Source organism: Loxodonta africana, chromosome 12, assembly GCF_030014295.1.
Source record: "Loxodonta africana isolate mLoxAfr1 chromosome 12, mLoxAfr1.hap2, whole genome shotgun sequence".
Taxonomy (NCBI): Eukaryota; Metazoa; Chordata; class Mammalia; order Proboscidea; family Elephantidae; genus Loxodonta; species Loxodonta africana.
The window spans coordinates 49,545,600-49,571,027 of record NC_087353.1 but is presented as its reverse complement, the minus strand read 5'-3'; the positions used below and the strand labels follow the sequence as shown (position 1 = coordinate 49,571,027).

The window sequence follows — 25,428 nt, the reverse complement described above, 5'->3', positions numbered from 1 at the left end:
GATTTAAACCTCCAAACTTTTGGTTAGGAGTTGAGCACGTTAGCCATTTGCACCACCCAGGGACTCCCACAATTCTTCGGTACCCCACTATTTCCTAGTTTTTCAAATGGAGACTCCTCTGCCTACTTTCTCAGAATTACCATTCTGGCTTCATCTTAGCTAGCCGTAAGTATCTTTAATATTAACCTTGCTTTCATCAAACTTTTCTCACTCATTTCATAGATACACCAGGATCATGCTTTTATTTATATGGTACCTTTAGATAAATACCACTTTTTCTCCTTTTCCCTGTATCAAAATTCTTCACTATTCCTATGTAGTGGAAGTTCTTTTGACTCCATTATGCCTTCCATTCTAGCCATCACTGATATTTCCTCTCTAAGCTTATGGCTCTTACAGTCTAAACTAAATAGTTTTACACAAACTTGTACTTTGCTTCATCTCTTCCCATCTTGGTTAAGCTTACTCTTTCACAATTCCTTAAGACTCCTTCACAGCACCAAACCCAGCAAAAAATTACTTGTTTGGTTGTTTCTGAAAGATCACAGCAGTGAGATGACAGGATATGGAAGTTGGAGCATCCACCCAGGAGTGATAGATGGCCAAGAGAATGGGTTCTCAACAATAAAAAATTTCACAGGAAGTGACTAACACTGACAACACCATACAACCCAGGTATTGTTTAACACAGATTATCAACTTGTTTAACACAGATTACCAACAAGTATTACGGATCCACAAAACAGGAAATTATGTTTATGAAATAAGATGCCATATACAAAAAAAAACTAGACTTGTGACTAAATTAAATGACCAAATCAGTAAATATCTGATTAAGTTTTATAAACTTTTTAAATAGTACAATGCGATATTTTCATTTTAATATTCCAGACTACAATACATTGTTTTAAATCTTATACAGATCTTGCTTCATAGACACGTGCAAAATTATGCCTCTTTGGGACAACTTAATTTTTTTCCCACATAATATATTTTTAAATTTCTAACCTGCAAAGAGGGTTTTACCGGTCAGCATTTCAGCAAAGATGCAGCCTGCAGCCCACATGTCAATGGCTTTAGTATAATTATTAGGTGAAAGTAAAAGACGTGGAGATCTGTACCATTTAGTAACCAATCCTTCAGAAAGGTGACCCTAAAAAACAAACAAAAAACGTATTTTAATTTAGCCAAAGAATAGTACATAACACTTGATTCATTAAAGAATCCTTAATCTAAAAACACAGTAATTGTGAAATCCTAAAACAAGACTGTTGATTTCTAAGCCTGTTTTCAAGGCTTACGCACTTTTTGAGGCTGAACGCAGTTAAACTCTCCCTGGGATGGATGTATCATCTGTAAGATGACAGTCACATGACCAAAATGCATTGTAAGAATTTAGTGTTAACTGTAGGCCATGCATTCAAAACACACTTCAGAAGAGGACCTAGAAGGAGCAGACATTCTTTAGGTATGTGGGAGAAGGATAGGGAAGAGCACCAGAGATGCAACTTATCCACAGTGTCAACCACCTTACTGACAACCCAGGGTACCTGGCTCTATTATATAGCTCATTCCTAACCAATCTATTTTAATACTTTATAGAGTAATTGACAAAAATACTTACACATATATTGAATCATTTAATCCTGAAAACACCCTGAGAAATCATGAGGGTAGATATTAACTCCATTTTACAGGTGTAATAACACTTAGGGAGCGCCCTGGTGGCGTACTGGTTAAGAGCTTGGCTGCTACCCAAAAGGTTGGCAGTTCAAATCCACCAGCCGCTCCTTAGAAACCCGATGGGGCAATTCTACTCTGTCCTATAGGGTCACTGTGAGTCGGAACTGACTTGACAGCAATGGGTTTGATTTTTTGGTTTTAATAACACTGAGATAGATTAAGGGATATGTTTAAGGTCATATAGCTAGTTAGATGTAGAAATGAAACACAATTTTAGATAGTGTAACTCTTAGCTCAGTGTTCTATCCACTATGCCTTATTGTTACCCATAAAAAGGGTGCAGTCAACACAAACTCCAGAAGATAGGCGAAATAACTGGGATTGTCTAAAAATTACAAATAAACCAATTAAAAAATGGGCAAAGGAAATAGACACTTCACAAAGAAGACATTAAAGCTGCCAACAGACACATGAGGAAAAGCTCGAGATCACTAGCCATTAGAGAAATGCAAATCAAAACCACAATGAGATACCATCTCATACTGACATTACTGGCACGAATCAAAAAAACAGGAAATAACACGTGTTGGAGAAGCTGCGGGAGATAGAACTCGTATGCACTGCTGGTAGGAATGCAAAATGATACAACCATTTTAGAAAACAATATGGCGCTTACTTAGAAAGCTAGAAATAGAAATACCACTGGATCCACCAATCCCACTTCTAGGAATAGATCCTAGAGAAGTCAGAGTCGTCACATGAATAGACCTATGCACGCCCATGTTCACTGCAGCATTGTTCACAATAGCAAAAAGGTGGAAGCAACCTAGATGCCCATCAACAGGTGAATAGATAAACTATGGCACATACACACAATGGAGTATATGCAACAATGAAGATCGAAGATCAATCTGTGAAGCATCTCATAACATGGATGAATCCGGAGGGCATTATGCTGAGTGAAATAAGTCAATCATGAAAGCACAAATGCTGTATGAGACCACTACTGTAAAAACTCATGAAAAGGTTTCCACACAAAAAGAAATAATTTTTGATGGTTATGAGGGAGGAGAGGGATAGGGATGGCAAAAAACTAAATAGACAGTAGGTAAGTGGTAACTTTGGTGAAGGGTAAGACAGTACACAATACTGGGGAAGCCAACACAGGTATAAGACAAGGTCATGGAAGCTACCAAACACACTGAAACTCTCCGAGGGACCAGATTGCTGGGCTGAGGGCTCTGGGGACCATGGTCTCAGTGAAAATCTACCTCAACTGGCATAATATAGTTTATAAAGAAAATGGTCTACATTCTACTTTGGTGAATAGCCTCTAGGGTCTTAAAAACTTGTGAGTGGCTATCTAAGATACTCCACTGGTCTCACCCATTGCTTCGGGAGCAATGAAGAATGAAGAAAACTAAAGATACAAGGGAAAAATAAGTCCAAAGGACTAATGGACCACACCTACCATGGCCTCCACCAGGCTGAGCCCAGTACAGCTAGATGATGCCCAGCTACCACCGAGTGCTCTGACAGGGATCACAATAGAGGATCCTGGACAGAGCTAGAGAAAAATGCAGAACAAAATTCTAACTCACGAAAAAAGACCAGACTTACTGGTCTGACAGAGACTGGAGAAACCCTGAGAGTATGGCCCCCAGACACCCTTTTAGCTCAGTAATGAAATCACTCCTGAGGTTCACTCTTTAGCCAAAGATTAGAGAGGCCCACAAAACAAAATGAGACCAAAGGGGCACAACAGCCCAGGGGCAAGGACTAGAAGGCAGGAGGGGATAGGAAAGCTGGTAGTAGGGAACCCAGGGTCAAGAAGGGAGTGTTGACATGTCGTGGGGTTGCTAACTAATGTCATAAAACAATATGTGTACTAACTGTTTAATGAGAAACTAGTTTGCTGTGTAAACTTTATTCGAAAGTACAATAAAAAAATTAAAAAAAAAGGATGTAGTCATCCATTTCATTTTAATACTTAATTTCTATGTTAAAGTTTTTAAAATATTAAGATATACTTAATGTGAGATGATTCATATGAGTCAAGGTTTTTTCTTCTAGCTTGTTTGCTGTTTTAGACTCATTATAGGAAGTCAAGGTCCCTAGGTGATACAAAAGGTTTGCACTCCACTGCTAACCTAAGCGTTGGCAGTTCAAACCCACCCAGCAGTACCACAAAAGAAAAGGCCTGGAGATCTGCTTCTGTTAAGAGTATAGCCGAGAACATCCTACAGATCAGTTCTACTCTGCAACTTGCAGGGTTGCCATGAGTCGAAATCAACTCAACAGCAACTAGCAAAAACATGGCAAGTGAAGTAAGCAGGACTCCCAAGGTTCGCTACAACCAAAGCTGCTACATTTTTATATTTTAAACATCAGGGTACCAGCTAAGATTTCATTTGAAAACTAAAAGACCAGGGTCCTGCTTGAAAAATATTATTAAATTCTTATTCAAAGGTAGGTTGTAACCCTGAGAGAAAGTTGCTATAAATCCTTTTAACTAATTTTTACTGCCTATTTTATCTTTATGGCAATTTAGATTTCAAATTAAATTGTTGTTGTTGTTAGGTGCCATCAAGTTGGTTCTGACTCATAGCGACCCTATGCACAACAGAAGGAAACACTGCCTGATCCTGCACCATCCTTACAATCGTTGCTATGCTTGAGCTCATTATCCCAGCCACTGTGTCAATCCACCTCGTTGAGGGTATACCTCTTTTCCACTGACCCTGTACTCTACCAAGCATGATGTCCTCCTCCAGGGACTGATCCCTCCTGACAACATGTCCAAAGTATGTAAGACGCAGTCTCACCATCCCTGCTTCTAAGGAGCATTCTGGTTGTACTTCTTCTAAGACAGGTTTGTTCGTTCTTTTGGCAGTCCATGGTATGTTCAATATTCTTTGCCAACACCACAATTCAAAGGCGTCAATTCTTCTTCGGTCTTCCTTATTCACTGTCCAGCTTTCACATGGATATGATGCAGTTGAAAATACTATGGCTTGGGTCAGGTGTACCTTAGTCTTCAAGGTGTGACATCCCTGCTTTTCAACATTTTAAAGAGGTCTCTTGCAGCAGATTTACCCAATGCAATGCATCTTTTGATTTCTTGACTGTTGCTTCCGTGGCTGTTGACTGTGGATCCAAGTAAAATGAAATCCTTGACAACTTCAACATTGTCTCCGTTTATCATGATGTTGCCCATTGGTCCAGTTTTGAGGATTTTTGTTTTCTTTATGCTGAAGTGCAATCCATACTGAAAGCTGTGGTCTTGGATCTTCATTAGTAAGTGCTTCAAGTCCTCTTCCCTTTCAGCAAGCAAGGTTGTGTCATCTGCATAACGCAGGTTGTTAATGAGTCTTCCTCCAATCCTGATGCCCCATTCTTCTTCATGCAGTCCAGCTTCTGGTATTATTTGCTCAGCATACAGATTGAATAGGTATGGTGAGAGGATACAACCCTGACGCACACCATTTCTGACTTTAATCCAATCAGTATCCCCTTGTTCTGTCTGAACAGCTGCCTCTTGATCTAAGTAAAGGTTCCTCATGAGCACAATCAAGTGTTCTGGAATTCCCATTCTTCGCATAATTTGTTACGATCCGCACGCTCAAATACCTTTGCATAGTCAATAAAACACAGATAAACATTCTTCTGGTATTCTCTGCTTTCAGCCAGGATCCATCTGACATCAGCAACAATATCCCTGGTTCCACGCCCTCTTCTGAAACTGGCCTGAATTTCTGGCAGTTCCCTGTTGATATACTGCTGCAGCCGTTTTGGAATGATCTTCAGCAAAATTTTGCTTGTGTGTGATATTAATGATATAGTTCTATAATTTCCACATTCGGTTGGATCACCTTTCTTGGGAATAGGCATAAATATGGATCTCTTCCAGTCAGTTGGCCAGGAAGCTGTCTTCCTTATTTCTTGGCACAGACGAGTGAGCACCTCCAGCGCTGCATCTGTTTGTTGAAACATCTCGATACTCCGTCAATTCCTGAAGCCCTGTTCTTCACCTATGCCTTCCGAGCAGCTTGGACTTCTTCCCTTCAGTACCATCAGTTCCGGATCATATGCCACCTCTTGAAATGGTTGAACATCGACTAATTCTTTTTGGTATTCCTTCTGTGTATTCCTCCCATCTTCTTTTCATGTTTCCTGCATTGTTTAATATCTTCCCCATAGAATTCTTCACTATTGCAATGCGAGGCTTGAATTTTTTCTTCAGCTCTTTCAGCTTGAGAAACACAGAACATGTTCTTCCCTTTTGGTTTTCTATCTCCAGCTCTTTGTACATGTCATTGTAATACTTTACTCTGTCTTCTCGATCTGCCCTTTGAAATCTTCAGTTCAGTTCTTTTACCTCATTATTTCTTCATTTTGATTTATCTGCTCGATGTTCATGAACAAGTTTCAGAGACTCCTCTGACATCCATCTTAGTCTTTTCTTTCTTTCCTGTCTTTTCAATGACCTCTTGTTTTCTTCACGGATGATGTCCTTGATGTCATTCCACCACTCAACTGGTCTTGGTCAGTTAGTGTTCAACACATCAAATCCATCCTTGAGATGGTCTCTAAATTCAGGTAGGATATACTCAAGGTCATATTTTGGCTCTCATGGACTTGCTCTGATTTCTTTCAGTTTCAGCTTGAACTTGCATATGAGCAATTGATGGTCTGTTCCACAGTCAGCCCCTGATCTTGTTCTGAATGATGATATTGAGCTTTGCCATCGTCTCTTTCCACAGATGTAGTCAATCTGATTTCTGTGTGTTCCATCTGGTGAGGTCCATGTGTATAGTCGTCGTTCATGTTGGTAAAAGAAGGTATCTGCAATGAAGTCGTTGGTCTTGCAAAATTCTATCATGCTATCTTCGGCATTGTTTCTATCACCAAGACCATATTTTCCAACTATCAATCCTTCTTTGTTTCCAGCTTTCACATTCCAATCACCAATAATTATCAATGCATCCTCAACGTATGTTCGATAGAGTTCAGACTGCAGCAGCTGATAAAAATCTTTAACTTCATCATCTTTGGCCTCAGTGGTTGGTGCCTAAATTTGAATAACTGTCGTATTAACTGGTTTTCCTTGTAGGTGTATGGATATTATGCTATCACTGACGGTGTTGTACTTCAGGATGGATCTTAAAATGTTCTTTTTGATGCTGAATGTAACACCATTCCTCTTCAAGCTGTTATTCCCTGCATAGTAGGCTATATGACTGTTTGATTCAAAATGGCTAATACTGGTCTACTTCAGCTCACTAATGCCTAGGGTATCGATGTTTATATGTTCCATTTCATTTCTGACGATTTCCAATTTTCCTAGATTCATACTTCATACATTCCAGGTTCTGATTATTAATGGATGTTTGCAGCTGTTTCTTCTTATTCTGAGTTGTCCCACATCAGGAAATGAAGGTTCCGAAAGCTTTACTCCATCTACATCATTAAGGTCGACTCTAAGAAGACAGTTCTTCTCCAGTCGTCTTCTGAGTGCCTTCCAACCTGGGGGGCTCATCTTCTGGTACTATATAAATGTTCTGCTGCTATTCATAAGGTTTTCAATGCCTAATGCTTTTCAGAAGTAGACCGCCGGGTCCTTCTTCCTAGTCTTAGTCTGGAAGCTCAGCTGAAACCTGACCTCCACCTGCTGGTATCTAAATACCGGTGGCATAGCTTTCAGCATCACAGCAACATGCAAGCCCCGACAGTACAACAAACTGACAGACACACATGGGGGAATGTTAAATTAGGTTTGCTTAAAGAACGTATATCTGAACAGTATACACCCAGTCTTCACTTATAGACATGGTTAGGTTCCAAAGACCAGGTCATTATGTGAAAATTGGCATCATGCAAAAACAGAGGATGATCACATCAGATCACAAAATGGAGGATGAATACATCATTACATTGCTGCTAAGTTACATTACATAACTGCCAAACCACTGAGAATCACAGCCCAGCCAAGCTGACACATAACCATCACATCCAGTGTTACTCTTGCCTTGTGCCTTGGCATCTGTTACTGCCAGATGTACGTTGTTAACGCACAAAATAGTTGGAGAGTAGATTTTATTACTAACGTGATAAATGTGAAATGTCAGATGAGACAGTCTGTAAGTGATGAGTAGGTATAGACTCAAAAGAGATTGAAAATCTACCTTCAGATTGGACCACATTTATGCCTCAAACAGATAAAACATATCCCACTCTTAAATAACTATAGGAGAATTCCAGTATTTTTCACCAACTCATTATAATAACTACTGTATACAGTTTTGGGAATTTGTATGTAATTAGGATCTCACTCCATCTTTGTTTCAAACACAGGGAGATTGTGAAAGAAAGTAGATCTGTATCAGATAGTAATGTAAAGTTTAATACGATTGACAAAAAAAATTCTGAAACGAAATACAAAGGACATACGAGTAACTATGCTTGGCGATGTGTACCAGTTTAAAGGCTTGTCTCAGATGGCTTTACACATACCTTATGTGAATAATGAGGATCCATGATCCGTGCAAGACCAAAGTCACCTATCTTCAGCACCAAGTCTTCAGTATTAATGAAAAGATTAGCTGGTTTGAGATCTCTGTGCAGTACGTTTGCAGAGTGAATATACTTGAGCCCACGTAGCAGCTGATACATGAAAAGCCTGGCATGCTCCTCCAGTAAAGGGCCCTGCTCCAGCACATTAGCCAAGTCTGTCTCCATGTACTCCTGAACAATGTAAACACTGTTCAGTTCGGTTAAAAAGCCCACATCGTCTGTTAACTGGTTTCCACTGGGACCAAGAATTTCAAACACTTTCACAATGTTATCATGGTCTAGTCTTCTAATAATTTTGATTTCACGTAGAGCATGTTTGACACTCTGGGGATCAGTAAGGACAATTTTCTTGATGGCTACTCTTTTGTCACAGTCATTGTCTACAGCAGAAAAAACCAAGCCATTGCCTCCACAACCCAATGGTTTTAAGTCCATATACCTAGAGCCCAGTTCAAAACCATGAATGTTCATGAGACTTTCAAATTTCTCCGCCATTTTGAAACCCCCACTATTGCCTTTTCCTTACAAACTGTTGAACTTGTGTAAACAAGGAAGAAAACAGGCATTAAAGGAAAAGATCTTTCAAAAAGGGAGAAGAAAAATAATTTTGCTTCCAAAGCAAGATGGTTTCTTGATGTTCATTGCATATGCCAACCAGGCCCGTTGCGTTCCCCTTAGATTTAAAAGCTCAAAAAGCTCTACTCATACTGAGAATTAAAAAGATTGCAGTACTCATAGCTCAAGAAAGGGGCAGCAACTCTGCAGACATTTAAAGAAAACACTCAAGAAACTCAAACGGAATGAAATGACATACTATGCACTCAGATTTACTGTGCTAAACGATTTAACATTTAACAAAAATGTGAATAAATATGCACACAACAGGCTTCTATGAACATTCTCCTCACAGTGCAGATACATTCAGTGTTGGACTGGTCCTGAGCAGCATCTTTTTAAGGTGCTGGTAAGCACTATTTCCGTTTTGCTTCTTTTCTTCCTTTGTTGCTATATATTTCAACAGGAAGCCCTGGTAGCTGTTGGTTAACAGATGTCTTTTATTAGTGATCAGGTGGTTCCACCTCACCACAATCACAATCAAAGCTACCGTCCATCTTACTCTGATACAACCTAGGGGATGATAAAAAGAAGGAAGAGTCACAACTGCAGGAAATGTACTTTTTCTTCAACTTTATAAAATGTCATGAATGCAAACAATTTATTAGATATATTAGTTACCACATAAAAAACATGCCAAGAATTGTGCATTTAGCTATAAACTACTACTGTTATATTAAACTTATTTATACTCCTTAGGTGAAAATATTACCCTTAATCGAAAATAGTTATTCATGTTGAAAGCAACTCATACGTTTACCCAGGCTCTAGACCTCACCTCACTAGATTCTTTTTAACAGTTAGACCCATCACGTTGTATCATTTCTTAAGTACAGGGAGGGTTTATAACATTTTTACAGAACCCTTTAGAATTTTTTGAGGGGTAAAATTTAGTAACATTTCTCTAAAAGAACATTTAATAATCCTGCAATGTGTTAGTCAATTTATTGAAGAATATGATTTTTTATTAAGCATGCCTATCAATACCCAATGAACAAATATCTAACAGTACAAATGAGATAAATGTGCAGAGCATGCTCCTCAATTAATAAAAGAGTGAGCCTGAACAGTGAATAAACCTATGAAAAGGTGTTTAATGTCACTGGTAGCCAGAAGAATCAAATTACCTCAGGAAGATAACATTTCAGTTTGGAAAAACATTTTTAGAACTTGTTATGTCAAGTTTGAGGAGGAATGAAGAAAAATAGAAACTTACACAAATACTGGTGGGAATTTAAATTAGTAAAAGAACTTCAAAGAGCAACTTGGCATAAATAAGTAAATAGATACCCTATTTTATATCCTGGCAATTTTTCTTCAAGGTATACTCCCTAGGTAAATGCTTGCAAATGAACATACAAATGTTTTTCTTCTCTTTTTCTGTAATTGCAAAAAATTACAAACTTTCTAAACTTTCAACAACAGAATAGACAATGAGTTACATTCATTTGAATAATGAACTAAGGCACATAACTTATACTATACCCCAACCTCTAATATTCTAAGATCACAAATTATCCAATACATATTCATAGTTTAAAATATTTATATAGTTCTTATTCATATAAAACACGAGTGCAGTCATTCATTCATTCAACAAGTATTTAACAAGCCCCTACCTACAGTGTTACCGATATATCAGGTAATGTTCTTGGTGTGGGGATATAGACAAAAATCCCTCCCCCTTATGGAGCTCATGCTGTAGTAGGGGAAGAGTGGCAAACAAATAAGCAAAATATGCAGATATCTGATGACAATAAATGCTATGGAGAAAAATGAAGCAGGAAAGGGCTGGGTAGGAAGGTGGTTGGGGAAAACCTCTCTGACAAAGTGGTACTGGAGAAAACGCTAAAGGGGAAAGTCAGGGAATGCATGGGCCACAGGGATGCCAGGTGGGAAAAGTGTTTCAGACAGGACTAGCCACTGAAGGGGGTGTGTGTCTCATGTTCAAGAACCAAGAAGGATGCCAGTGTAGTATCTCGTTTAAGTGTCTAAGAATATAAAGACAATACAGCATCACTCTCAAATGGGAAGGTTTCTGTTGCTGATTTTTGATCTAGAAGCTGGTACAGGTGTATATACAGTATTATTTTCTGATTGAGTCTAATGGGATTGGGAATAAGATATAGTATAACATTATTCAAAGAGTTAATCGACTCGACGGCACTGGGTTTTTTTTTTTTAATCATTTAAAGGCAAGGATAAACTATGTCAGATTATGAAATAAAGCAGCTTATTCTGAACTTGACTTGAAGGTGTGATGACTTTCAAACACCTTGAGATGTTTCAAAAGACTGCTAGGCCTCTCTAACATCAGCTGTGCAGTACAGAGGGGTGGCTTTCTGCACAGCAGGGAATCTGTCTTTACCCGTGCCTGATTTGCCCTCTTACATACTGCACATGTGGAAATGCAAGTTTGTGGGAAATGTAGTAAAAGGAACCACATTTGCCTCAAACTGAGCAAACGTTCAATTTTAACAAATGCACAAATGTTAAAAATGTGCGAAAGAGAAAACTGAGGATATTGGTAACACAGAAGTTGTAAGTAAATAAATGTTCCTTATGCCAATTTTATTTAATAAAAATGTATACTCATTATCCCTTAGTTCTTTCAATAAATATATGAGTGCTTCTTGTAAAGGACATTAATAGCATAACAGCTTTCTTTGATTTACTATTAAAGAAATGGTTTCTTCTGTTTGCAAGTTTTTGCCTGGTTCTCAGAAGGCAGACCAAAAAAAAAAGCAGACTCCTCAAAATTCTGTAGTTTACCAGTCTATTTGTAGTAAAACATTAAAAAAGTTAAAAGTCTGCACTAAATAAACTTTTCAGTTAAAAAATACTTCAGATTTTTAAAGGGCTTTAAATAATACTGCATATTCATGTTTTCAATTTTTACAGTTTGATATTTCCTATTCCCCAGCAAATACTCTAGAAAAACAGTATTTTTCAAAGACTCCAATATTTCTGAAATTTTGCATTTCTAGACTTCACCTGAACTAGAATGCTTGTTCAAATCCACCTTCTTCTAGCAACCCCTTAAAACTCAGTCAACTTTTAAGTTTTTGATAAATTTACATTTTTAAATCAGTTCTATAGACTCAAACTGAAACAACAGTAAAATCTCTTTTGTTCTCTCTTAAGCTTCAATTTCACTAATAACAGCAATAATGTTCAGGTACTTTTAAATAATGCTTTGCCAAAAACGGCACCACTAGTACCTGACAGAATAGCACTATAGTACAAATTGCAACGAGATTATTATAGGTAGCCACAAGAATGAGGGATTCCTTACTGAATTCCTCCTTCTATATCTGCCACAATAAATTTTGGTCAAGAACAAAACACACCACAACCCAGAAACAATTACAGTGATGAAAACCCCTACCAGAAATCTCAATGACTGGTCAACATGGGTAAAGAGTGGGTAAAAATTCACATTGGGGAAGGTAAGGAGCTTGTGCCTAGGCTGAGAACTATGGAGTCCTCATTATGTACTCAGATGATCAAGACTGTATCAGAATCTTTCCAGAAATACGAGACCACTCTAAAGTGAGACCAAACCAAACCAAACCCATTGCCATAGAGCTGATTTTGACTCACAGCAACCCTATAGGACAGAGCAGAACTGCCCCATAGGGTTTCCAAGGTTGAAATCTTTATGGAAGCAGACTGCCACATCTTTCTCCCACAAAGCAGAGGTGGGTTTAAACTGCCAAGTGCTTAACCACTGCACCCCAAGGGCTCCTCCTAAAGCGAGAAGGTAGTATTTATCAAAAAAAAAAAAAAAAAAACTGTAATTCCTCTAGAGAGGGTTGTAACAATTAAAAAAAAAAAAAAGTTATTTACGAGAGCAGTGCTTTGCCCGTTTATTTTGTTTCACTGCTCTGTGAATAGTATTTTCCAGCATCTTCAACAGCCATTTATACAAAAAGTTACTGGAGCACCTTTTCAACCAGGAGCTTGGAAATTAAGTCCATTTTAATCAGTAAATTGGGGGTAATACTATACCTCTGCATCACAAAGTGGATACACGTAAGTGTTTGCAGCTTGGCCACGGCTCATTCAGCAAGTTATTTTCTAAGTATTACGAGCCAGTCAATATCCCAGGTACTAGGCACCCTGGTGGCACACTGGTTAAGAGCCCAGGCTGCTAACCAAAAAGTCAGCAGTCAGAATTCACCAGCTGCTCCTTCGAAACTCTATGGGGCAGTTCTACTCTGTCCTACAGGGTCACTATGAGTCAAAATCAACTCCATGGCAACAGGTTTGGTATTCTGGTTTTAGGGAGTAGGAATCAATTTGATGGTGACAGGCTTGGTTTTGGTTTAGGCCTCCCTGGGTGGCACAAACAGTTACGCACTCAACTACTAGCTGAAACGTTGGTGGTTTGAACCCACACAGAGGCACCTCAGAAGACAGGCCTGGCAATCTGCTTCAGAAAAGTCACACAGCATTAAAGACTGTTATGGAGCACAGTTCTACACTGATACACATGGGATTGTCATGAGTCGGAATTGACCTGACTGCAACTAACAGCAACAGGGATAAAATGTTGAGCAAAAATAGATGTGGGCCCTTGCTGTCATGGAGTTTCCCTGTTTACAACAGGAAACAAGGAACATTAGGGAGGTCAGGGTGTGTGCCTCTGGCAGCCATAAAAAAGCTGAGGCCTTCTGTGCTTACTCTTAGTGACCTTAGAGAAAAAAAAGTTTCCCCATTATCACCTTGACCCTTACAGCAGTCAAATTCCAAATCTTGATCTCTCCAACCAATTCCTCAGCCAAAGGAAGGCATGCAGGTACAACCAAACTGGACCAGCAGACTACTGGCCATGGCAACCTCCAACCACATCAGTAACCTCTACCAATGTCACATTTACACCATTTTCTCCATCACCTTCCTGTTCAGAGCTTAGATTCAGGAAAGAACTAGGGTTCCTTATTCCTTTGGCACTTCCGTCACACTTCAAGAGAGCAAAAGGAACACTAAGACAGTAACTTAAACTACCTCTCCCAACATCCTTCCACTTTCTCTGCCCCAAAATAAATGTCATCCATTCTTAACAACCACAGTGCTGATTCTGTGCTGCCTGGAGAGGGATTATTAAGTTTCAGTTAGCTGGGTCAATGCTTTAACAACAATTTGGTAAATAAATTGATTTGCAAGAATGAAGTTGGCTTTATATTTTACCTCGAGCCTTCTTTCAATTGTCTGCCATAACAAGGAAGTAAAAGCTCCCTAGACAGGCCAGGCTGGGCACCCCTTCCCTGGAACTGCCTAGCCAGAACTACCTCCTGGCCTATCTCCATGCCAAAAGAAAGGAAAAAAGGCAGAATACCTTCTTCATTCTGTTCTATCTGCCCCACTCTATAAAACTTGATTTTCTTTTCCTTCTTATCCAGGAATAATTTAGCCTGTGTCAGAAAGGGAGTCTGAATGTGCAAAAAGCAAGTTTGAGAGGTAAGGGTCTTAAAGGCTTTCTGTTTTCCTCTTCTACCATCTGCTCTGCTGCTTATCAGGTTGAATGCTGACACGGGTCATCTGGCCTGCTTACACTCACTAACAGCACCACCCCTCCCCCAATTCTCACCCACTCTTGCTTATTTTGCTCTTGTCCGGAGTCAAGTAATTTGAGTTAACTGGAATCAGCCAGCCACACATCTCCTCAGCCAAGAACCCAGTTGCTTTTGGAAAGACTGAGTTCTACTTATGTTCACCTAGGACTGTCTCCTAACTCTGGCATGGAGAGGTGTTGTTACAGCAAATTCACCTGTCCCTAAGATCAAGTCTCAAGCTACTCATCAAAGCTACTAAATTTCTAGGGCCGAGAAGGCCAAGGGTTACACTTAGCAGCTTGCTCATCTGTATTCTTAACAGAGCCCTTTCTCCTAAACACAGGGTGGTCCTAAGATTGATAAGGGAGTGCTTTCAGGATCTGGACCTCAAGGAAGGTGGCAGTATAAACTAGTATCAGTGAAAGATCTTAGGAATTTTGGGGGGAGGGGGTTCTTAAAACATCAGAGACAAACAGGTTTTTCCTGGGATGGATCAATAACTACTCCCAGCTACAGAGAAAACTTTCAAAGTTAGACAAAGACAGGTGATTATATAGTGGCTAACAAAGTTTTTTTTTTTTTTTTAACAAAGTATCCAACTTAAAAAACAGACAAACACAACTCCAAACTTCTATTCTGAAATTATCTGAACCCTTGCCTAAATACATTTTAACATTAGGGGTTTTCATTTCCCTTGGACTGTTTAAAAAGCCATTATTAAAAAAAAAAAAAAAGCCATTATGTTTATTTTGTTGCCCATCCCTAGATGGTATTTAATATAGGGTGTATTCATGTTGGAATACCGAAACTTTACCGACCACATAAACTAATTGTCAATGGCCCTCTAAAGACCCTTCCAATTCTGAAGTCTGTGATCCACAAAAGCAAAAAATAAGTCATTTATTTCATTGGGTTTGGTTATAAAGCACTTATGATGGTATGCCCAGAACGGGCAAGATATGATTGAAACTGAAGTATACTAAACATTAAACAGATAAAATCCCTTCTACAAACTTCTGGCTAGAGGTTTAAAAATAATGATAATAATCTTTCACCCCATTCCCTCTCTTCCAACTGCTCAAGCCCTCATTTCTAAGATTCCTCACCTAACTAACATAAGGAAACACTGGAGCAAATACAGATCAGGACACGTATGGCAGCCTCTTTTCCCCAGTGCCAACAGACATCTGAGGATCCCAATCAGATAAAAATATAAACTTTTATAGCAATCGGAATAGGTACCGTAACAAACAGCCCCAAACTCAGTGACTCAGAACAAAGTTTGAAGTCTTGCTCATGCCACATGTCCAACATAGCTGTCATCTAAGCTGTCTAAGAAGCTACCATCTCTACACTTGACACTCAATGTGCCAAAGGGAAAGACGAAGTGCGACTATCTCACTGGCTCCTAAAGCTTCCATTCAAAAATGATAGTTTACTTCTGCTGGTATTTCATTGACCAAAGCAAGTCCCACGGCCACACTTACTTCAAGAGAGTGGGGAAGTGCAATCCCAAAATGGATCCTGAAGCAAAGAGAACCAAGATGTTTTCAACAGCTTTAATTGACTCTTCCATCCATCCATTACATTTTCATCCAACAAAATTGTACTGAATGCTTGCCATGTGCAAGACATCATTTCAAGCATTAAGGTACAGACAAGGTCAAAATAATGAAAACAAAACAAAACCCTGACCTTATGGAGCATATATTCCTAGAGCACTGTAATAGATTCCTCCCTCTCCCACTTTTCTTTCTCCTTTCTTCTCTAATAGCATTCTCTTTCCCTAGTCTTTTCTCATCCTTCCCCATTTAATCTAATCCTTCTTCTTCAGGTCTTCCACTCTCATTTTCCAGGGTGCCCTCCTCCTCCCTTTTTTTGTAGCTCTGTTTTAAAATAAAAGATTTGGAATTACGTAGTTTCACCGACGTATTCTGGGCCTAGTACCTGGTACACAGTAGGTACCCTATTCTACTTGATAGTAGGAAGTTTTGGAAAAGTACTACCCTCAATGAAGGAAGGACTTCTTCGTGAGAAAACTCAATGAAGATCCTAGATATGTTACTTTCCTTCCCAGGCATTTCCCAGGAGCGCCTCATCCTATAGTATACACATAGGTCTGCCAAGAGTATGAAGAAAGCAGTTGATTTCAGCCCATTCATACTGAAAAGTAACAAAAACTCTTAAGCTTTGCTATAGCTGTTTTGTTTTGCTGAGGTAGTAGGGGAGGTATTGTGCCACAGAAATAGTGTCCTATGTAACCGGATGAGCAAAGACTCTATAAAAAAATCTATCAGAGGAGCAGCCAAGCCGGCGGAATAGACAGACGCTTCCGGCGAGCCCTCTTTACAACACAGTTGAAACGAGTACATTTGTGACAAGCTGGGAGTGCTGAGCATCAAAGGCAAGCTTAGACAACGAACTGAGGGGCAGGGAGAGGAAGGGACCGTTCCGAAGTGGAGAGGAGTTACTGGACCTGAATTGCGGGGAGCCCTCAAGCACCATTCCCGGTACAGTGGCGGGGGCGACAGCGGGCTGATACTAGTGTTCGGATGCAGTTTCCTCAGGGAGAAGCAGCCAGCTGCACAGCCTACTCACACCTCCGGAACCTGAGAAGAACAGCGCTCTCAGCAAAAGCTAAGTACTTGCATATATTTTACCACGCTCCCACCCCCAAGCCGGCTTCAGTGGCTGAATCCTTGGGCCTGAGATATGCCCTGTTGAGAACCTAGAGCCATCCTCCCGGCCTTGGGGAAGGAAAAAATTTGCAATTTGGGGGAAAAGATAATTTGCTAGCTCCATTAACCAGTGGAGCTCAGGACAGAAGCGGCTCCTGTCCAGGCATAAACCGTCCATGGACCTTGAGCAACTTTCCCTTCTGCATGGACCTTTGTGGGACTATTTCGGGAGAATAGGCCCTTGTTGGCAAACTCTAACCATTTCAGCTGTGTGGTGTAGAGAAAATAGAGAGAGAATTGTTGAAGATTTGTTGGCAGAAAACTTCCCTGATATTGTGAAAGATGAGAAGATATCTATCCAAGATGCTCATCAAACTCCACGTGAGGTGGATCTGAAAAGAAAGTCACCAAGACATATTATAATCAAACTTACCAAAACCAAAGGTAAACAGAGAATTTTAAAAGCACCTAGGGATAAATGAAAAGTCACCTACAAAGCAGAGCCAATAAGAATAAACTCGGACTACTCGGCAGAAACCATGCAGGCAAGAAGGCGATGGAATGACGTATTTTAAAAACTTAGGGAACAAAATTGCCTGCCAAGAATCATATATCCATCAAAACTGTCTCTTAAATTTGAAGGTGAAATTAAGACATTTCCAGATAAACACAAGTTGAGGGAATTCGTAAAAACCAAACCAAAACTACAAGAAATACTAAAGTGAGTTCTTTGGTTAGAAAATAAATAATATCAGGTATCAACCCAAGACTACAGCATTGGCCAGAGCAACCAGAAGTCAACCCAGACAGGGAAATCCAAAAAAGCAAAGCAAGATTTAAAGAAAAAAAAAAAAAGCCCAACACAGGGTAACGGCAATGTTATTATAAAAAAGACAACATTAAAATAATAAAGAGGGACTAAGAAATGTAATCATACACTTTCTATACGGAGAGGAAGATACGGTGATACAAAGAAATAAAAGTTTAACATTTAGAAAAAAAGCAGTAAAATATAATTTTATATTAATAAGGTAACCACAAAGGAGACAAACTATGCTACTCATCAAAATAAAATACAAGGGAAAAATACAGACTCAGCAGAAACAAAATCAACAACAACAAATATGAGGAAAGGACAATATATAAAGAAAATCTACTCAGCACATAAAATCAAACTGGGAAAAGAAACTGTCAACACACAAAAAAAGGTATCAAAATGATAGCACTAAATTCATACCTATCCATAATTACCCTGAATGTAAATGGACTAAATGCACCAGTAAAGAGACAGAGAGTGGCAGAATGGATTAAAAAACAAGATCTGTCTATATGCTGCCTACAAGAGACACACCTTAGACACACAAACTAAAATGCAAAGGATGGAAAAAAATATATCAAGCAAACAACAATCAAAAAACAGCAGGCGTGGCAATATTAATTTCCAACAAAATAGACTTTAAAGTGAAATGCATCAGAAAGGATAAGGAAGGACACTATATAATGATTAAAAAGACAATAATAACCAAGAAGATATAACCATATTAAATATTTATGCACCCAATGACAGGGCTGCAAGATACATAAAACAAACTCTATCAGCATTGAAAAGTGAGATAGACAGCTCCACGATAACAGGAGATTTTAAACACACCACTTTCAGTGAAGGACAGGACACCCAGAAAGAAGCTCAATAAAGGCAAGGAAGATCTAAATGCCACAATCAACCAACTTGACCTCGTAGACATATACAGAACACTCCACCCAACAGCAACCAAGTATACTTTCTTTTCCAGTGCACATGGAACATTCTCTAGAATAGACCACATATTAGGTCATAAAGCAAGCCTTAGCAGAATCCAAAACATTGAAATATTACAAAGCATCTTCTCTGACCATAAGGCCATAAAAGTGGAAATCAGTAACAGGAAAAGCAGGGAAAAGAAATCAAACACTTGGAAACTGAACAATACCCTGCTCAAAAAAGACTGGATTATAGAAGACATTAAGGATGGAATAAAGAAATTCAGAGAATCCAAAGAAAACGAAAACCCTTCCTATCAGAACCTTTGGGACACAGCAAAAGTGGTGCTCAGAGGCCAGTTTGTATCAATACATGCACACGTCCAAAAAGAACAAAGTGGCAAAATCAAAGAATTATCCCTACAACTTGAACAAAGAGAGCAACAAAAGAAACCCACAGGCACCAGGAGAAAACAAATAATAAAAATTAGAGCTGAACTAAATGAAATAGAAAACAGAAAAACAATTGAAAGAATTAACAAGACCAAAACCTGGTTTTTAAAAAAAAAAAAAAATCAACAAAATTGATAAACCTCTGGCCAAACTGACAAAAGAAAAACAGGAGAGGGAGCAAATAACTCGAATAAGAAACGAGCTGGGTGATATTACAACAGACCCAACTGAAATTAAAAGAATTGTATCGGATTACTATGCAAAACTGTACTCAAATTTGAAAACCTGGAATGGATGAATTCCTAGAAACACACTACCTACCTAAACTAACACAAAGAGAGATAGAACTACATAGACCCATAACAAAAGAGATTGAAAAGGTAATCAAAAAACTCCCAACAAAAAAAATCCCTGGTTCAGACAGCTTCACTGCAGAGTTCTACCAAACTTTCAGAGAAGTGTTAACACCACTACTACTAAAGGTATTTCAGAACACAGAAAAGGACAGAATACTACCAAACTCATTCTACGAAGCCACCATATCCCTGATACCAAAACCAGGTAAAGACACCACAAGAAAACAAAATTATAGACCTATATCCCTCATGAATGCAGATGCAAAAATCCTCAACAAAATTCTAGCCAATAGAATTCAACAACTTATCAAAAAAATAATTCACCATGACCAAGTGGGGTTCATACCAAGTATGCAGGGATGGTTCAACATTAGAGAAACAATTAATGTAATCCACCACATAAATAAAACAAAAGACAAGAATCACATGATTTTATCAATTGATGCAGAAAAGCCATTTGGCAAAGTTCAGCACCCACTCATGATAAAAACTCAGCAAAATAGGAATAGAAGGAAAATTCCTCAACATAATAAAGGGCATTCATACAAAGCCAACAGCCAACATCACCCTAAATGGAGAGAGCCTGAAAGCATTCCCACTGAGATCGGGAACCAAACAAGGATGCCCTTTATCACCACTCTTATTCAACACTGTGCTGGAAGTCCTAGCCAGAGCAAGTAGGCTAGATAAAGAAATAAAGGGCATCCAGATTGGCAAGGAAGAAGTCAAAGTATCTCTATTTGCAGATGACATGATCTTATACACAGAAAACCCTAAGGAATCCTCCAGAAAACTACTGAAAGTAATAGAAGAGTTCAGCAGAGTATCGGGATACAAGATAAACATACAAAAATCAGTTGGATTCCTCTACACTAACAGAAAGAACATCAAAGAGGAAATCACCAAATCAATGCCATTTACAGTAGCCCCCAAGAAGATAAAATACTTAGGAATAAACCTTACCAGAGATGTAAAAGACTTATACAAAGAAAACTACAGGACACTTCTGCAAGAAACCAAGAGACTTACGTAAGTGGAAAAACGTACCTTGCTCGTGCATAGGAAGACTTAACATTATAAAAATGTCTATTCTACCAAAAGCAATCCATACATTTAATGCAATTCTGATCCAAATCCCAACGACATTCTTTAACGAGATGGAGAAACAAATCACCAATTTCATATGGAAGGGAAAGAGGCCCCGGATAAATAAGGCATTACTGAAAAAGAAGAACAAAGTCACAGGCCTTACTTTCCCTGATTTTAGAACCTATTATACCGCCACAGTAGTCAAAACAGCCTGGTACTGGTACAACAACAGATACATGGACCAATGGAACAGAATTGAGAATCCAGACATAAATTCATCCACATATGAGTACTTGATATTTGACAAAGGCCCCAAAACAGTTAATTGGGGAAAAGACAGTCTTTTTAACAAATGGTGCTGGCATAACTGGATATCCATCTGCAAAAAAATGAAACAAGACCCATACCTCACTCCATGCACAAAAAGTAACTCAAAATGGATCCATGACCTAAATATAAACTCTAAAATGATAAAGATCATGGAAGAAAAAATAGGGACAATGTTAGGAGCCCTAATACATGGCATAAACAGTATACAAAACATTATGAAGAATGCAGAAGAAAAACTAGACAACTGGGAGCTCCTAAAAATCAAACACCTATGCTCAACCAAAAACTTCACCAAAAGAGTAAAAAGACTACCTACAGACTGGGAAAAAGTTTTTAGTTATGACATTTCTAATCAGCGCCCGATCTCTAAAATCTACATGATACTGCAAAAACTCAACTACAAAAAGACAAATAACCCAATTAAATAATGGGCAAAAGACATGAATAGACACTTCACTAAAGAAGACATTCACGTAGCTAACACATATATGAGGAAATGTTCACGATCATTAGCCATTAGAGAAATGCAGATCAAAACTACAATGAGATGTCATCTCACTCCAACAAGGCTGGCATTAATCCAAAAAAACACAAAATAATAAATGCTGGAGAGGCTGTGAAGAGACTGGAACACTTATACACTGCGGTGGGAATGTCAAATGGTACAACCACTTTGGAAATCGATTTGGCGCTTCCTTAAAAAGCTAGAAATAGAACTACCATACGATCCAGCAATCCCACTCCTTGGAATATATCCTAGAGAAATAAGAGCCTTTACACGAACAGATATATGCACACCCATGTTTATTGCAGCACTGTTTACAATAACAAAAACATGGAAGGAACGAAGGTGCCCATCAACAGATGAATGGATAAATAAATTATGGTATAGTCACACAATGGACTACTACGCATCGCTGAAGGAATCTGTGAAACATTTCATAACATGGAGGAACCTAGAAGGCGTTATGCTGAGTGAAATTAGTTAGTTGCAAAAGGACAAATATTGTATAAGACCACTATTATAAGAACTTGAGAAACAGTTTAAACTGAGAAGAAAACATTCTTTTGTTGTTATGAGAGGGGGTAGGAGGGAGGGTGGAAGAGGTGCATTCACTAATTAGATAGTAGATAGGAACTACTTTAGGTGAAGGGAAAGACAGCACACAATACAGAGGACGTCAGCACAACTGGACTAAACCAAAAGCAAAGCAGTTTCCTGAATAAACTGAATGCCTTGAAGGTCAGCGTAGCAGGGGCAGGGGTCTGGGGACCATGCTTTCAGGTGACATCTAAGTCAATTGGCATAACAACATCTATTAAGAAAACATTCTGCATCCCACTTTGAAGAGTGGCATCTGGGGTCTTAAACGCTAGCAAGCAGCCATCTAAGATGCATCAATTGGTCTCAACCCACCTGGATCAAAGAATGAAGAATACCAAGGACACAAGGTGATTATGAGCCCAAGAGACAGAAAGGGCCACATGAACCAGAGACTACATCAGCCTGAGACCAGAAGAACTAGATGGTGCCCAGGTACAACCTATGACTGCCCTGACAGGGAACATGACAGAGAACCCCTGAGGGAGCAGGCCAGCAGTGGGATGCAGACCCCAAATTCTCATAAGACCAGGCTGAATGGTCTGACTGAGGCTGGAAGGACCCCGGTGGTCATGGCCCCAGACCTTCTGTTGGCCCAGGACAGGAACCATTTCCGAATCCAACTCTTCAGACATGGATTGGACTGGACAATGTGTTGGAGAGGGATGCTGGTGAGGAGTGAGCTTCTTGGATCAGGTGGACACTGGAGGCTATGCTGGCATAGGTGAGGGGGTAGAGGGGGTTAGAAGGTGGGGAAATGGACACAAAAAGAGAGAGTGGAGGGAGAAATCAGGCTGTCTCATTAGGGGGAGAGTAATTGGGAGTGTGTAGCAAGGTGTATACGGGTTTTTGTGTGAGAGACTGACTTGATTTGTAAACTTTCACATAAAGTACGATAAAAATTATATTAAAAAAAAATTCTATCAGTCCATACAATACCAAGTAGATATCATGCAGGACCTTGACCCTACTCTCATTTTACTCTTCATTCCATTCTAGCGTGGTCTATGGCATCTATCACCACAGCTTTTCAGAATGCACATCAAATCTAACTGCTGTAGTTTTCAAGGTAAGCCTGATGAGGGTCTGAAGAAGGCCACATTGTACAAGGCCATACAAAACATTTCTGGAGTCTCATCAAATGGAAAGAACAACATGCTTGGTTGGAAATTCCCTAAAATTTAAAAAATGATTGAGAAATACAACCACCAAAATCAGGAAACTATCACTGGTATATAAAAAAAAGAAAAAATATAGCTACCATTTAACACTCAGACCACTTTTAAGTTTTTCTAATTGTCCCAATAATGTGTTTGGTAGCTAAAGGACCCAGTCCAGAATCACATGCTATATTAATTACAGTGCAATTTTTAATGTAACTTTTTCCTTTAGAAGTTTTAGGGAATAAAACAAATGTTTTACACAGTCCACAGAAATTTACACATGATAGGCACTGACTGAGGATTATAGTGGAGAATAAGACAGTAAAGGTTCCCCTGCTACCAAAGAGCTTATATACTAGTGAGGAAAGACTGATAAGTGAACTAATAAATAACATACTTTCGGATTTCGCCTTGTGCTGTGATTGGAAATGGCCATATGAGGAGCTGAGGCTGGAATAATGAGAGAGTACCAGCATTACTAAGGGATGGGAAGAGAGCATTCCAGCCCAAGGAAACAGCACACACAACCTAAGGCAGGACAGGACTTGGCATTCTGGAGAAGATGAAAGGATGTCAGCTTGGCTAGAGCACCTAAGGCAAATGAGTGGGGAGAGAGGTAGAGATGAGGCTGGATATGTAGGAAAGACATCCAAGGCAGGGCCTTACACATCCTGGCCAGGACTCTGTATTCTATATGTAAAGAAAACTACTGAAGGGTTTTAAGTAGGCAACTGCCATAATTACATTTTAAACGGAACATTTTAAAAGACGATTCCAACTACCAGGAAGAGAATGGACTGAAGGCTATTTCAGTAGGCTAGATGAGATGAGAGTGGCTGAGACTAGGGCGCTGGAAATGGTGATGTAAAACAAAAGACAGATTCAAATGTATTTATAGAGACCAAGAGAGCTTGGCAATAGATCAGAAATGAGGAATATGAGAAAGTTGTCTTAGTCAGGGTTCTCTAGAAAAACAGAACCAGGAAATATACAGATAGATAGGGAGAGGAGGTACTGATTGACTAATTTTAAGGAATTGGCTCCATAGGTCAGATGACAGGCTACAGATACCTACAGTCTTATGTCCCAAAAGCCTGAGGTCAGGTGAATGGAGGGTGAGAGAATTCTGGCAAAATGTCTATTAATAGTCTGAAGGCAGAATACACTAGGAAAACTTTCTTTTTGCCATTAAGGTCTTTAACTGATTGTATGAGGCCCACTCACATTCCGAAGGTCAATTTACTTGAGGCAAACAGATTTAATCACATGTTAATTTCTTCAAAATAGCATCTGGACTAGTCTTTAACCAAACAACTGCGTACCATAGTCTAGCCAAGCTGACACATAAAACTAACTGTAAAAGGATTCAAGGATAACTCCTAAGTGCCATTTACTGAGATGGAAAGACTGGGAGAAAAACAATATGGGAGAAGGAGTTCTACTTTGAACATGTTATATTTAAGCTGCCTATTTAGATAACTAAGGAGCTCTGGTGGCGCCACAGTTAAGCACTCAGCTGCTAACTGAAAGGTTGGTGGTTTAAACTCACCCAGCAGCTCTGCAGGAGAAAGACCTGGAGATCCGCTCCTGTAAAGATTACAGCCTAGAAAAGCCTATGCAGCTCTGTCACATGAGGTCGCTATGAGTCGAAATCAACTCAATAGCACTTAACAACAACATTTAGATAACTACGTGGTAATGTCACCTAGGCAGTTGGATAGATGTGTCTGGTGCTAAGCGGAGAAGTCTAAACCAGGGAAATTTAGAAATTACCTGCATATAAGTGGTACTTAAGACAGTAAGTTGAATAAGAAAACCGAGGGAAAGAATTTAGAAAAATGAAACAACAAAGCACAGGACTAAATCCTGGGATATGTCAATTCTTATAGGCAAGTTAATGACAGAAGCCTATAAAAGAATATGTATCTATCTCATAAGCCAAGAAAGGCAGGTAAATATGCAAACAACAGTGGACACTATTTTGAATGCTTGCAGTCCTGTGAAATAAAGATGGATTTGGTAATTCAGGAAGTCAATGGTAACATTGACTAGAGCAGTTTCACTGACACGATGGTGATGGAATACAGT

General features: G+C 39.2%; 1 protein-coding gene across 4 annotated transcripts in view; it reads right to left on the bottom strand.

The window, feature by feature from the left end:
- The window catches only part of MAPK6 (mitogen-activated protein kinase 6), a 54,150-nt gene that overhangs the window by 21,009 nt on the left and 7,713 nt on the right, over positions 1–25,428 (bottom strand). For 3 of the 4 annotated variants that reach the window (XM_003420529.4, XM_064295228.1, XM_010600079.3), the window contains 2 exons: positions 8,197–9,384; positions 1,009–1,153 (listed from right to left, as the gene is read on the bottom strand). In XM_003420529.4, coding sequence (XP_003420577.1) covers positions 1,009–1,153; positions 8,197–8,751 — 700 coding nt within the window. In that variant the 5' untranslated portion in view covers positions 8,752–9,384. Of the gene's footprint in view, positions 1–1,008; positions 1,154–8,196; positions 9,385–10,161; positions 10,252–25,428 lie in introns of all 4 variants that reach the window. The other variant, XM_064295227.1, reaches the window with a different exon arrangement.